The sequence below is a fragment of the Babylonia areolata genome, chromosome 1 (genome assembly GCF_041734735.1).
Source record: "Babylonia areolata isolate BAREFJ2019XMU chromosome 1, ASM4173473v1, whole genome shotgun sequence".
Lineage (NCBI taxonomy): Eukaryota > Metazoa > Mollusca > Gastropoda > Neogastropoda > Buccinidae > Babylonia > Babylonia areolata.
The window spans coordinates 91118560-91133458 of record NC_134876.1 but is presented as its reverse complement, the minus strand read 5'-3'; the positions used below and the strand labels follow the sequence as shown (position 1 = coordinate 91133458).

The 14899-nt window shown below is 43.9% G+C and overlaps 1 protein-coding gene across 6 annotated transcripts in view; it reads right to left on the bottom strand.

Moving 5' to 3' along the window:
- Positions 1–14899, bottom strand: part of LOC143289174 (cadherin-23-like) — a 96114-nt gene that overhangs the window by 9173 nt on the left and 72042 nt on the right. For 3 of the 6 annotated variants that reach the window (XM_076598109.1, XM_076598102.1, XM_076598120.1), the window contains 16 exons: positions 13992–14302; positions 13212–13464; positions 12269–12378; positions 11539–11709; positions 10920–11111; positions 10002–10239; positions 7725–8050; positions 6169–6417; positions 5660–5748; positions 4946–5032; positions 4423–4491; positions 3707–3779; positions 2775–2902; positions 2121–2161; positions 1810–1821; positions 1183–1246 (listed from right to left, as the gene is read on the bottom strand). In XM_076598109.1, the coding sequence (XP_076454224.1) occupies positions 1183–1246; positions 1810–1821; positions 2121–2161; positions 2775–2902; positions 3707–3779; positions 4423–4491; positions 4946–5032; positions 5660–5748; positions 6169–6417; positions 7725–8050; positions 10002–10239; positions 10920–11111; positions 11539–11709; positions 12269–12378; positions 13212–13464; positions 13992–14302 (2413 nt within the window). Of the gene's footprint in view, positions 1–386; positions 428–1182; positions 1247–1809; positions 1822–2120; positions 2162–2774; positions 2903–3706; positions 3780–4422; positions 4492–4945; positions 5033–5659; positions 5749–6168; positions 6418–7724; positions 8051–10001; positions 10240–10919; positions 11112–11538; positions 11710–12268; positions 12379–13211; positions 13465–13991; positions 14303–14899 lie in introns of all 6 variants that reach the window. The other 3 variants (XM_076598128.1, XM_076598136.1, XM_076598143.1) reach the window with 2 other exon arrangements.

The following is a 14899-nucleotide window of genomic DNA, read 5'->3' as shown; positions in this document are numbered from 1 at the left end:
AAAAAAAAAAAACCTAAAAACCTCATTCGGCAGTAATTTCTAAATAATATAAATATCCGACACGTACAACATGAAGGACTATTATTCAAACACACAATAAGGATATAGAAAATGGCAACTAAAAATATTCTGAAAAAACAATCGTGCGTTATTACTCAAATAAAAGAAAAGAAAACTAAACAGAAGTAGACAGTAAAGAACAAAGCCATTACAAAAAAACAAAACAAAAACAAATAAATAAAAATAAAACTAAGCAAAGGGGTGCTTTTACTTCCACTCAGGTTCTGGGACAGAAGAATGGATACTTCAGACGTCAAACATCATGCAATGTTCTGACAACACCGAGGAATTTGGAAATGGTTACAAGAACATACAGATTGCATTACCAGCGTTTTAAAATCTTGTCTGCCCTTCAAACATGCTAGGTCTGCAGAAATTAAACCAAAGCAGTTATGAGCATTTAATAATGAATAATATTCGGGAAATAAAGACAAACTCAACAGAAAGAGAGACAAACAAGAATACGGAAATAGGACTACTCTCTACTGGTCGGTAAGCTTAGAGAAAGGGTTCAAGCTTATAAACAAATGCGTTCACAATCAGAATTGTCAGTCAAAACAGTACTGCTCACCCACAACTACCTATGCATAGCTGGATGCCAAAACCAACAAAACAAGTGATCTATTACTTTTGTTATTGCATTATTACGTATATGGTGTACAACCAATCAAGTGCTGTATGTATTCTAAAATGTAAGAAAAATATCACATAGGAAATCAACGTTTAGCATGGTACGTCATCTTGCATGAAAATGAAATTCAATATATACAAGGATATGTACATTCAACGATTCGGGATTTTTGAAAAGATGATTTTCAGATAAAGTAAAGACTGTTTCAGTAAAAACTCTATATATTCAGATAATTATTTAGACCTGCTATCTTACCACTTTCCCCATGCTAAAAAAAAAAAAAAAAAAAAAAAAAAAAGGGTGGCGTCGCCGTCTTATCCCTTTCCTCTATAGTTCCAAACAACCATGTGCCCACTATATTCCATGATGGTTAATGTGAAGCACCTTCTATAGCTACATGTCCCACTATTGATCCTGTTCTATGAGAGAGGAAAAAAACACAAGAGAGACAGGGAAAACAAACCAGCACGAGGGTTAATGCTCGTACTTACTTTTCATACGCATGCATGTTTGTGCCTGGTAGGTCCACTTTGTACAAGTCTGTTTCCTGGGATCCTGTCGGAACAAGAAAGTCCAGAGACTGATTAGTAATGGAACAGAACATAACACCCAGCTGAAAGAACCCGTTGCAAGTAGCAGCCGAGATAGATCGTTTTGTTGTGCTATCCGTGCAAAAAGTTTAACCACACTCACTTTGGACACGATGATTTGAATCTTTGCGACTTAGTATCTTCCTTATTCACTTGGAACCTTTACGAGGCAGTCATCTTCAAACTGCTGAACATTCAGGTCTACAGAGCAACACAATGGCAGTCACCTGAAAAGGTTATTCACAAACAAAAACTGCAATTTTGTGCCCCTTGAGGTCAAAAGCAAGTTAGCAGAACGATGGAATTGGGTAGTTTTCAGTTCCTTGGAACACCAGGCTTTCATGACACCACGATTAGCCATGCTCTCATTCACTTTTTCCACACACACACACACACACAGTGCGAAGAGAGCCTTAGAGAAGAACAAGACAGACAATCAACGTTTCCTTCATGGTATTTCAGTTTCAGAACGCGTGACAGATATACAGCCGGACATAATCAGTGTACAACTTGAAACTTCCAACTCACCCACTCCGTTGGCTGCATGAAAAAAACAACAGGAGATACAAACATTTAACAATGATACTTCACAAAACATAACATTCATACACATACATTCCATCATTTTGACATTACTTGTCCATGCGGCAAACAACCCGCTAAAAAAAAAGAGATGAAAATCAGCATTTAGTAGTAATATTCAGGAAACTCTGATAGTTGCGTCATTACACGAGAAAATAATTACTATTATACAATCATTCAAACTGTCAGTTTTCCCATGTCCCTGTTCATATGCTTCAAAAGCACTCAAAAGTATATATCTAGACATGAAATCTTACCATAAGCCAGCGCTGTTGCAGCTTTCAGCTTCCTTGTGTATCTGGAAAAATCGAACAATCATGACAACACTAGCCAAAAATAGCAAAGGATACTGAAACAATTTTTCCCCAAATTAAAAATTAGCAAATCATGTCTTTTGAAAACGTTAGTTATCATAAATGACATTTTGAATAATGTTCTGACGTCAATAACACAAAATAAGCTATGAATTCAAAACAACATCCAACCAACCACCATCGCGACCACAATCTCGACAACAGAAGCAACATCAACACACACACACACACACACACACACACACACACACACACACACACACACAAATGTACGGCGCACACACGTGCATGCACACACACTCAATCACTAATACTCAAGTTTCAGACAGTGCACAAAGCAAAACTTTGCAAAACAAACCAAACCCCCAAACCCCCCGACAAAAAAATAATGCAACCCCCACCCCCATGCCTCTTCCCCCAACCCCCTCACAAACCTCGTCTCAACCAACTCACACAACATTAACACCCCCAGTAAAATTGTCACCCTCCAAATTAACACCCAAAGAAATTAACCCTGCACAATCATAGAACAGAGCGAACAGCGCGGATCCAGAACAGAACAGCAGATATAAAAAACAAAAAAAACATCAGGTATACCTCCTGTATGTGAGGAAGAGAGCCACGGCCAGAATGATGCACAGCACGCCCAGAATGACCGACACCAGGATCAGGGCCATCTGCAGCTGCTTCTCCAGCTCGTCGTCCTTCGTCATCGACTTGGTCTCCTGTCAGGGGTGCGGGGAGGGAACATGCCAAGAGTGTGAGTTAGGATGAAGAGTGGTGTAGTAGTAGTAGGATGAGGAAGAGGAACAAGAGGAGGAGTAGCAACAGCAGCAATAGTATTAATAGTAGTAACAGTAATAATATTGGTGGTGGTGGTGGTGGTGGTGGTGGTGGTGGTGGTGGTAGTGGTGGTAGTGGTGGTAGTGGTGGTAGTAGTAGTAGTAGTAGTAGTAGTAGTAGTAGCAGCAGCAGCAGCAGCAGGAATAAGGAATAGAAACAGTAGCAGTAATAGTACTAGTAGTAGTAACATTAATATTATTGGTAGTAGTAGTAGTGGGAGTAGTAGGAGTAGGAGAACGGGATCGAGAAAGAGGAGAAGGAATAAGGAAAATTAGTAGTAGTAATAGTAGTAGTAACAGCAGCAGCAGCAGCAGTAGGAGTAGTAGTTGTTGCAGGAATAGTGTTGGTGGCTGCTGTGACAGTGGGTAGCATCGACATTTCTGACAGAAAGAAATGGAATAGTTGTAGTGCCATTAACGTTATTGCTACTAAATGTAACCGGATACCAGAACTAATGAGAACAAAATATGACATAAAACAGCCATTAATATTTACTAACTATATAATCCACGCATAAAGCAGTCTCTTCCCCGTTCTTTCCATCCAGTCTTCACACACAAACACTCACACACACACACACACACACACACACACGCACGCACGCACGCACGCACGCACGCACGCACGCTCGCGCGCACACACACACACACACACACACACACACACAGGGAGAGAGAGTAACGCACCACTATCTCCAGCACGTTGAAATCGTTCAACAGACGGATCATGGCCACTTCGGCACTCAGCTCATCTATAGCTCTGACACAGAAAAAGAAAACAAAAAGGTGTAAATATTCAAACCATTGTCTTTTTCCATTGCCTTTCACTTACGAAAGAAAAAAAATGCAGAGATGTTTGAATTCCATTTTTGCAAACACACATGCACACATACGCACACACAATTACGATTCATCTTCTGGCCCCTGTAGGGGTATGAAAGATAGACATCACCAGCATATGTACTGCTTAAGTAAAAGAAAACGTAAAACAAGAAGTCAACAAAGCAACTATGTTGGTGATTAAACAAGCAATAGACAAAGCCTAACAGTCATTACAACACATAAAAATCGGGGATATAATAAAGAAACAAACAACTCACATAATTCTCTACATTCTTTATGAATTTCCCCAGCATGAAACGCAGTCCCATCTTAATTTGAATACATTTTGAATAATGAAAATAATGAAAACAGACTTTGGTTTCAACTACTTTATTTAGGAAAGAAAAAACATCTCTAAGATCACACACACACACACACACATACACATGCACACGCACACGCACTCACAATATATATACATATTTCTATATATAATTTCCCAGCATCGATCTGACCGTTTTAAGCACAGCGGCGCAAGGGCTAAAATCAGCCGACACCAATAAACTGACAAAATGACTTACTGCAGTAGTGTCACAGCGGGTATGATTTCGTTTGTCGTCTTGTCTTCCCCGTGGATGAACACGTCAGTTCTGTGAACAAAGAGGATATTCAATGCAAATCATTGCTAAACTCCGTCCCTCCAACTACGTTTCGCCATATTCTATCTGCCTATAAAAAAAATTAGGGTTTACAGTCATGGAAGTGGAATCATACCACCGGTATTGTTTGGGGGTATTTTTGCTGTGTTTTTCTTTTCTTTTCTTTTCTTCTTGTGGAGGGTGGGGGTGGTCGAAGGGGGGAGGTAGAATCTTATACAACAAAATGCATGATGTAATGTGTGCAGATCAGATGTAATGTGTGAATAACCCTGATATGGCCCCTTTGTTGTCGGTCTGGCTATTAGCAACATGTATGCCAATGTGACAAAAAATTACAAACATTTCTTCTTACTTACCAATACTTCACTGTTGAATTGGTTGAACATTTTTTTCTCCAGAGCGTTATTACACAACAGATGGATACCAAGAGCTAAGAGTGGCTTACTTGTCACTTTCGGCAACCCCTTTTTCATTTTCGTGTGTCTGCACTTTGTCAACCACAATGCGGTAATTCGTCACAGCGCTCATCCGTCTGCAACAAAAATATGTATATTAAGCAAGTACGCACGTACGCACGCACGCACGCACGCACACACACATACACACACAAGCGCGCGCGCGCGCAAGTACTCACATACGCGCAAAAAAACACTCTGCCAACCACCCAATAACACACGTACAATCCCTGCTCTGGTGAGACGTTTTGCGTAACAGCAACAATGGTCTTTTCATGATAAATGCTTAGTATGTGCCTTCATCTTTATCTGACTCGATTATAAAAGTTTGTTTTTAAAGCCTGTCATTCTGATTCGTCATCAGACCAATATGTTTGGGAAATGGCTTATGCAGATAATCTCACCATTAAAACAGAAACCCACTCATAATAGTAACAGCAATAACAACAATAATAATAAGTGGGCATTATTGAAGGACTTTACTTCAAATGCATGACTTTCTTTCACACCTGCAAAGAAACTTCTTTTCTCTCCGAATGAAACATGTTTTACAATCATTCAAGTACAGAATAATTTGAGAACGCATTATCATGGCAAAGGTGCAAAATGCATGACAGTAACAGTCTGATAACCGAAGTAGTATTCTGACACACACAAACATCGAATGCAGACACTCTGTCTCTCAAGGCCGCACGGCCACTCACTGGGCAAAGGCCGCTCTGTAGGAACCCACTTGAGCCACGCCCTCTCTGAACACCACCTTCAGCCTCTGGCTGTCGCTGATCAGGGAGATCTGCACACAACGGCAGCACATGGTTCTTTGATTCTTGGTCTAAACAAGTCTGGTTCAAGGACAATGTCTAATGCTGAAACAAACACTTAAACACTGAGCACAACAAGCAGGAAATTATGAAGCGCACTAACAGTAGTGTGCACAAAGTTGGCAACAAAGAAACAATAATAGCGGAAGTCGAAAATTCGCGCGCGCGCGCACACACACACACACACACACACACTAAAAACACAGCAACATTCACCCACAAATCGCCGCCCCCACACTCAGCCCGCCCCTTCCAGAAATGAATGAATATAAACTGTAAACACTTTAGAAAAGAAAAATTACAGCAAACTTCAACAACAACAAAAAAACCCTCCTAACCCATTATCCCCACACCCTTCGCAAAAATATAATATTTTCTTTTTTTTATCCTACCCTGAGCTCCGCATCGTCGCTCAGCCCTCCTTTGTCCAGCACGCGCACGGACACGATGAAGTAGCCGGACATGTCGGCGTTGAAGTAGGTGTTGACCTGCACGGAGCCGTTGGGGAAGAGGCGGAAGGGTGCGGTGACCCGCAGGTCCTGCAGCTCGCGGGCCAGCTGGGCAGGGTAGGCCTGGAAGGCCGTCAGGTTGACGAAGTGGGATACCCCCCACTTGTCCGTATCCTTGTCATTTGCCTCGTCCTGCCGTGAGGAGGTGAAAGGTGAGAAATGTGTGTGTGTGTGTGTGTGTGTGTGTGTGTGTGTGTGTGTGTGTGTGTGTGTGTGTGTGTATGGCATTTTATATATATATATATGTGTATGTGTGTGTGTGTGTGTGTGTGTATATATATATATATATATATATATATATATATATATATATATAAATGATAATAATAATGACAAGAAGAAGAAGAGCAGAATAGACAGTAGTAATAGCCAAAGAAAGATGAACGGAAGAGTGAGCAGGTTGGGCGAGGCCGATGGGGGAAGGAAAAAGAAGTAAAGGTGTTGAGAGAAAGAGAGAGACAGAGAGAGATAGGGAGCAAGAGGAGAGAGAGAGGGGAGAGAGAGAGAGGAGAGAGGGGAGAGAGAGAGAGGAGAGAGGGGAGAGAGAGGGGGAGGGGTGAATGGCTTCATTCAAAAGGCCTTGGCCTCATTCGAATGGGAGATTATATAGTCCATGTGACAAGCGTATCCCGAAGTTTGAATGCATCATACAGGTAGATGACTGACCGGTCTTCGTTTTCTGATGAAAGAAGCATGATCACTTTGTACAGGTGTGGACGACAAAAAAAATCTAGTTTTATACAGCTCACTAATGTTCATTCAAAAACCGAAAGAGAAATGGTTCTTTTCGTCTAGAAAAGTAGAAGGCAGTCCTTTTGAAACAAGGATGGATCAGTCCGCAAGGTTTGATTCCTTCGTGAACACGCGGCACTGTGCACATTTTTCCCCTCAAGACGAGAATGAGTAGTGCTCCCAACAAGGCGTGGACTTTCACTCCGCCAGTCACAGAGAGGAGTGAAGGGAAAGGAATGTGGATACTGCAGAACTTTGAAACAAGTATAATTGGTGACAGTGATATCTGACTGAAGACACCCGTCACATGACGTGTGTTATTCTAAGACATGGCTCAGTATGAAATATTCTTCTTACCATTACAGGAAAAACGCCACTGCCCGTATTGTTTTGTTGTTTTTTTTCTCACTCAATGTCAGATTTTCTTCTTACCATTGCAGAAAAACTGTCCATGCCCACATTATTATTTACAAAATTCCCCAAGACCCTTTTCTAGTTTCCTGTCCTTTTGCAGGTATTTGTATAACGATCACAAAAGAAACAGGAACGATGAATGCAGGAATTTCGGAATGGACTGGTCACAGAACATGACTGATGAATGGGTGAATTTCGGAACAGATTGGTCACAGAACATGGATGAATGGATGAATTTCAGAATGGACTGGTCACAGAAAACATCGCTCCATCCAAGACACCCACCAACCCACCTTGAGGTTGTAGATGATCTTGCCCACTTGCACATCCCGCGTGATGCCCAGGGCCAGGTCGTGGCGCACGAACACAGGCCGGTTGTCGTTCACATCCGTCACGTTCACCTTGACCCACAGCAGCGACTCGTCCTCCGCGCGGTACTGTTCGGGGCTGTTGTTGTTGGAGGGCGTCATGACGGCGGTGGACACGTCCTCGTTGCAGTTGTCGGAGGCGCGGACGACCAGGTTGATGAAGGGGGTCACCTCCTGGTCCAACATCCGGTCCTTCTGCAGGCACAGAGAGCCCGAGGTGTCCAGCCGGAACGTGTCGTCCAGCTCCGTCCCTGGACACACAGGTGTTGGGTGGGTACAGGCTGGGCCTTTTTTGTGGTGATAAATGCCTGGCCATATCTACATTTTCCCCCTCAAAATGGAATGAGTAGCGTTCGCAACAAAGGCGTGGACGTTGACTCCGCCAGTCACAAAGAGGAGTCAGGGGAAGAAATGAGGATATAGAGAAAAACCTTAACTTTTGCTCCAAAGGTGCTTCCCCGACCGGGAACTCTACTTCTGAACAGCTTTACCTTAACCCCTTGACTTACAAGTACGCTCGTAACTGAAGATCGGTGCCTGGCTTCTTCAAAGGTTCTCTTCTCATCTTCCCCCGATTCTCATGTGCTGGCATTATTTTTCTTTCTAAGAGTAATGCTTAATATAATCGTACTAAACATTAAACATATGAAAATACCAGTGGGATACTCATGTCCATACATTAAAAAAAGAAAGAAAGAAAGAAAGATTTCCACGTGTGGCGGAAACAAACGACCAGTGAAGGTGGACGAAATAATTATCGTCTCATCACGTTGTCTAACAAATGGATAGCAAAAACACACCGGTAGCGGACTTACTGTTACCATGTCTACAATTCTTCTTTCATTTGGCTCATCGCACCTCGCCAGTAGTTTTAATCACAGCCTCGTGGTTTTCACTCTTGCTGTGTGGGGTGCCAAGAGGTGGCTGTCTCCGTATCATGGGCAGCGCACATCGCAATACAAACACACTGTTCACTGTTCCCAGCCACATGCTGAGTACCTCCATCGATCCAGACAGACACCACAAGCACTGTTCACAATGTATCCACCTACGTGTTTCTGTCACCGAATGCCGAGAAACAGCCTTGGCTTGTTAAAAAAAAAAAAAAAAAGCGAAGAATGCTCAGAACCTTCCCTACTCTTGAAAAGTGCACGTGCACAAAAAGATGGTCAAGATATACACCCGTGGAGCGTTGCTCACCTTTCTACCGCATGCAAACACGCACACATGTGTCCACTCTTCTTCACTCCACTCTTCCTCTCTTCTTTTTGAACGTGCGTTTTACACACCGCCGTGACTTGCACGCGAACTGGGAGAGCGATGGAGAGAGAGGTTGTGGGGAAACGTGGAGAGATCAGGGAGATGGTGAGGGCTGAGTGGTGGAATACAAACAGATGCAAGATGGGGAAGGCGCCTAACCATTCCAACAGATTAAAAACAAGAGAGGCAAGGCCTTCAAGACTCACTTGTGATAAATCAAGTCCCCTAGCATTAATTACAGAGTAATTTCCCTTTTTTACCAGCTGCACCAAAACGTTTGCAAAATAAATAAAAATTCCATGCTTAGCAAATGAAGTTCCTGTTTGAACAAAAAATGATAATAATGACTGCTTTTGTTGTTGTGTCAGAATAAGAGGTCAAAGTGCCAAGTTTAGAGAATACAAAAAATATAAATATAACAGTAAATGCAGTTTGCATATAATTATGCTTCTTTTTTATTTTTTTGTGCCCATCCCAGAGGTGCAAAATTGTTTTAAACAAGATGACTGGAAAGAACTGAATTTTTCCTATTTTTATGCCAAATTTGGTGTCAAATGACAAAGTATTTGCAGAGAAAATGTCAATGTTAAAGTTTACCACGGACACACAGACACACGGACATACACACACACACACACAGACAACTGAACACCGGGTTAAAACATAGACTTACTTTGTTTACACAAGTGAGTCAAAAATAGAGAGAGACAGAGAGAAAAAAAAGATTCATAGGAAGAGGAGATATAGATTTACAGAGAGGGAAACACAGACAGACAACAAAACACAAAAAGAGAGACAAAGATATACACAGGGAGCAGAAAACATGAACATAAAAAAATATCCAAAACCTACACAATGACAATCAGACCTTCCTCCTATCACTCTCATCCCAATTCTCTCTCTCTCTGTGTGTGTGTGTGTGTGTGTGTGTGTGTGTCTCACCCTTCAAGTAGTAACAGATGGTGGTGAAGTCCGCTTCACTGTCCCCATCCACGGCCACACCGACGCTGACGCAGTCCTGGTCAGTGTCGTTCTCCTTCAGTTTGACCACGTATGGAGTGGGCAGTGTCCGTCGGTCAAACTTGGGGGGTTCGTCGTTCACGTCCCTCACTCGAACCTCAAGCGTCAGCTCTGTGGAGAAGTTCCTTGGGATCCCGTGGTCTGTGGCTCGTACTTTTACCTATGTGGGCGAGAGAAGTTTGAACTAGGAATGTCTTTTTTTATTTGATTAATTTGGCTTTTTTTTCTAGAAGTCCGTGACAACAGTGGTGGGGAAGGGTGGGGCATTCGCAAGTTGACATTCATTTTGAAGAACAACATTAATGTAAATGAGAATGAGAGAGGGGCAGACACAGGAGGGGAAGGGAGTACAAGTAAGTCCGTAAGATGGGGTGAAGTGTTGGGTCTCTGTTTTGACGGGGAGTTGAACTCGGTGTGTATGTGTGTGTGCGTGTGTGTGTGTTTTCGGTGTGCGGTTATATTTCTGTGTACGAGTAAGTCAGTGTGTGTGTATGCGTATGTGCTTGTGTGTGTTTTAAGTGTGGCTTTGTGCGCGTGCGTGTGGGCGACAGATTGAAAAAAGGGCGTGCTTTTGTGGGAGGGAGAGAGAGGGGGGAAGGCAAGGGGGACGAACTTATGCAAGCAAAGTTTGGTTGCTATTGTCTTCCCCTCATCATTCCAGCATCGGAATATGCTACAAGACTCTCTCTCTCTCTCTCTCTCTCTCACTATCTCACTCTCTCTCTCTCAGCCCCCTTTCTCTTTATTTTCCCCCCGTCATCCTTGCCCCACCGGGTCGCTCTTCCCTTCATCTTTCTTTAACTGTAAGTACTCAGTCTTTTCTGCAGCTCTTTATTGTACCTGATACTGGCTGCGGATCTCCCTGTCCAGCCGTTTCCTGATGGTGAGGTCCCCGGAGGTGGCGTTCATCTGGAAGGTGTCGAGGATGACTCTGTCCTGCTGCGGGTCCAGGCTGTAGGCTACCAGCCCGTTCCGGCCTGTGTCCGTGTCCTCCGCCCTCAGCCGGTGCACCACAGACCCTGGAGGGGCGCCCTGTGTGTGCACACGCAGGTATGTATGCGTGCAATCACCCATCCACGTGTACACACGCACGCATGAATGCAAATGCGCACATACGTACACACTTATATGCATGCATGCATGCAAACACGCACACACGTGTACACTCTTCTTCACTCCACTCTTCCTCTCTTCTGCACATCTCTCCAATCCTTCTATCAACTCTACTCTCCACTTTGTTCTACACCACACCACACCTCACCGCTCCTCTCTCTCTCTCTCTCTCTCTCTCTCTCTCACACACACACACACACACACACACACACACGCGCGCGCGCGCACACACACACACACACACACACTCTCTCTCTCTCTCTCTCTCTCTCTCACGCCACCCCACTCCACTCCTCTCCATTACTCTCTCTCTCTCTCCCTATGTACGTATGTCCAAGCACCCCACCTCAGAAATGTACACCACAGCATTGTCCGGGTCAGGATCAACGAAGAAGGGGTACACATCGTTCACGTCGTAGACGTTGATGGTGAACCTCTCCGTGTTGGACAGCTTCTGCTTGCCCTTGTCCGAGGCCTCCACCGTGACGTAGTATACCCCGGCTTTACGAAGCAGCGCCTGAAACAGTGGGTGGGTGGGTGGACGGGTGGCATGGTTGGGTGGTTGGATGGATGGGTGGATGGGTTGATAGATTCGAAGTGTTCAATGTTATACATATGGCAACAAAAGCTGCCCTTGTATCTGCGCCTGAAACAGTGGATGGGCGGATGGATGGATGGAAGGATGGGTGAATGGATGGACAAATGAATGGTGGGTGTGTAGGCACACCGAATCACTATTCTGTAGTATACACTTCACATAATCTTACGTATACAATTCATACGATGAAATTTCACTCTAGCTATATTTTTGTTCAATTTTGTAGAAATTCATGTGTGGTCAGTTTCAAATTTCGTGCTGTGAAGACATCCGTCACATACTTAAGAAGACATATATCAGAACAGGACTTTGTAGGACTTTGTATATAACATTCTCTTATTGTTCTGTTTATATCTATGATGTATTGCGGCATGTTCCAAATGAAAACGCTGTTTAAACTGAACGATCAATTTCATAGAATGACAATCACTTAGAAAATCAACATGAATGTGATACTGGAATATAAAAAAAAACTTACCTGTGCCACTCTGACAATCCCAGTGGACGCCTCAATGGAAAAGAGATTGGAACCACTGACTGTAGCATTGGTGTCAGAAGTCAGTCTGTACTCTACCGTCCCATTTTCACCTGTGGGAGGAATACCGTGAAACGATCAGCACGTGCACTGGTAGCGTCATCCTTTACAATTACAGTCTTGCTGTTGACATTGTGTGCTGGGTCTAAGCTAGGGATGAGTAGCACGAGTAATGATATTTCGTTTACCTTGTGGATAGGGATGGGGGTGGAGATAACACGTGTGTGTTTGCGTGCATATGTGTGCACGTGCACTGATGTGGTTGTCTCTTACAGAGACACACAGACACTGACACCAGTACTGACAGAGACAAGCACATACCGACGCAGACAGAAAGACAGCCAGACAGACAGTGAGTAAATGATTAAGTAAGTGAATGAGTTCCACATACACTCTGCGTAAAGTTGTTTTGTCATGTTTTTCTCTGTCGTGCTCACCACGTGTGTACATCGAACATTGTCTCCCTATCCTGTTTCATTCGCCCCATCACTCTCTAAAAAAAAAATTCTCCTACACTCACTGCAAGAAAAAGATACAAGAAATACCAACATCTACAAACTTTCCACACCTACTCATTAACTCATGTTATGATAGTCAGTCGTATCCGACTAAGAGCATCAGAACTGCAGAGGAGGCAACTGCTGTCCCAGCGATCTAGGCTAGAATTTGATTATAGCGGAGAATGCCCTTGCCCAAGTTACATCCCCACTCTCTCGGCCAAGTGGATTTTTGAGACAGTCGGCTTTGGGATGGTTCCCAAAGGCCAATTAGCCCCCATGGCTGCAACACTAACAGCCAGTACAATTGTGCCTCCTAGTTTGAGAGGACATAACTCATACCCACCTACCAACAACCCATACCCTCATACCCTCACACCCTCTTCTACCTTCATCCTCATCAGTGGCGATGATGGTGAAGAGGCTCTTGCCCGGCTCAGCAATTTCGGCCACGGTGGGAGAGGCGGACCCAAGCGGCTGGAACTGGGGCCGGTTGTCGTTGACGTCTCCCACGCGGATGGTGAGGGGGGCGCGGCTGGACTTGCGGTTGACGCGGTCCGGGTCCTTGTCCTCTGCTTTCACCTCCAGCCGGTACTCCTGCTTCTGTTCCCGGTCCAGGGACTGGGCCACGGTCAGCCGGCCCTGTGGAGGCGGTGGAATGGTTTTTGTGTTGTGTTGTGTTGTGTTGAGCTGTGCTGTGGTGTGTTGCGAAGTGCTCTTTTGTTATCTTGTCTTGCGTGTGCAATGTGGTGCACTGATTTGCTTTTGCGTTATATCCCCACTGCGGTGCGTTGGTGTTTCACTACGTTGCACTGAGTTGCGCTGCGTTCCGTTGCGTTGTGCTGTGCTGTGCTGTGCTGTGTTGTGCTGTGCTGTTTTGAGTTGTGCTTTACTGTCATGTGCTGTGTTGTGTTGTGTTGTGCTGTGCTGTGCTGTGTTGCGCTGTGTTGCGTTGCATTGCAATGCATTGTATTGTACAGTAATGAATTGTAATGTACTGTATTACTCTTTGTCACAACAGATTTCTCTGCCGATCAACACAATAAACAGGCTACGGACAACTACAAGCGAAACTTCCTGAACACTACAGCTTTGAACAACTTGACCTAAATGGGGGCAACAGCCAAAAAGGTCGTAAAACTCAACTCTACCAGAAGAAACCGACTCACACTATCGGCGTCGATGCTGAACTTGCCATCCCCACTGTCCACTCCCTCCAGGCTATAGACGACTTCCCCGAAGTCGCCAGCGTCGGCGTCGTTGGCGGTGAGGACGTACACCTCGTACCCGACATCCGCGTCCTCGGGAACCTGGAAGACTTTGGGGTAGTCCTCGAACTTGGGGATTTGGTCGTTCTCGTCGGTGACGGTGATGAAGACGGTGGCGGTCGACGATAGCTGCGGGTCCCCGGAGTCCTTGGCCACGATGGTGAAGGTGTGGGACGGCTGGGTCTCACGGTCCAGTCTGTGCTGCAGGACCACTGTATCGAGAAAAGGGAGTAACGTGAAATTATGTCAGTTTTGATCAGAGTCTAGTATTCCAGAAGAAAAAAAACAAACTAAACAAGAGAGGCAAGGCCTTCAAGACTCACTTGTGATACACTTAAAAAAATCCAAGCTTTTTATGTATTGAGTATAATTTCAAAATGTAATGTTTAAGATGAGAAAGATCAGTTTAAAGCAAATTAACTCCCCTAGCATTACAGAGTAATTTCCCTTTTTTACTATCTACACCAAAACGTTTGCAAAATAAATAAAACTTCCATGCTTAGCAAAAGAGGTTCCTGTTTGAACAAAAAATGATAATAATGACTGCTCTAGGCGTTGGGTCAGAATATCAGATCAAAGTGCCAAGTTTAGAGAATACAAAAAAATGTAAATATAACAGTAAACGCAGTTTGCATATAATTAGTCTTCATTCTTTATTTTTTTGTGCCCATCCCAGAGGCGCAATATTCTTTTAAACAAGATGACTGGAAAGAACTGAATTTTTCCTATTTTTATGCCAAATTTGGTGTCAACTGACAAAGTAGTTGCAGAGAAAATGTCAATGTTAAAGTTTACCACGGACACACACA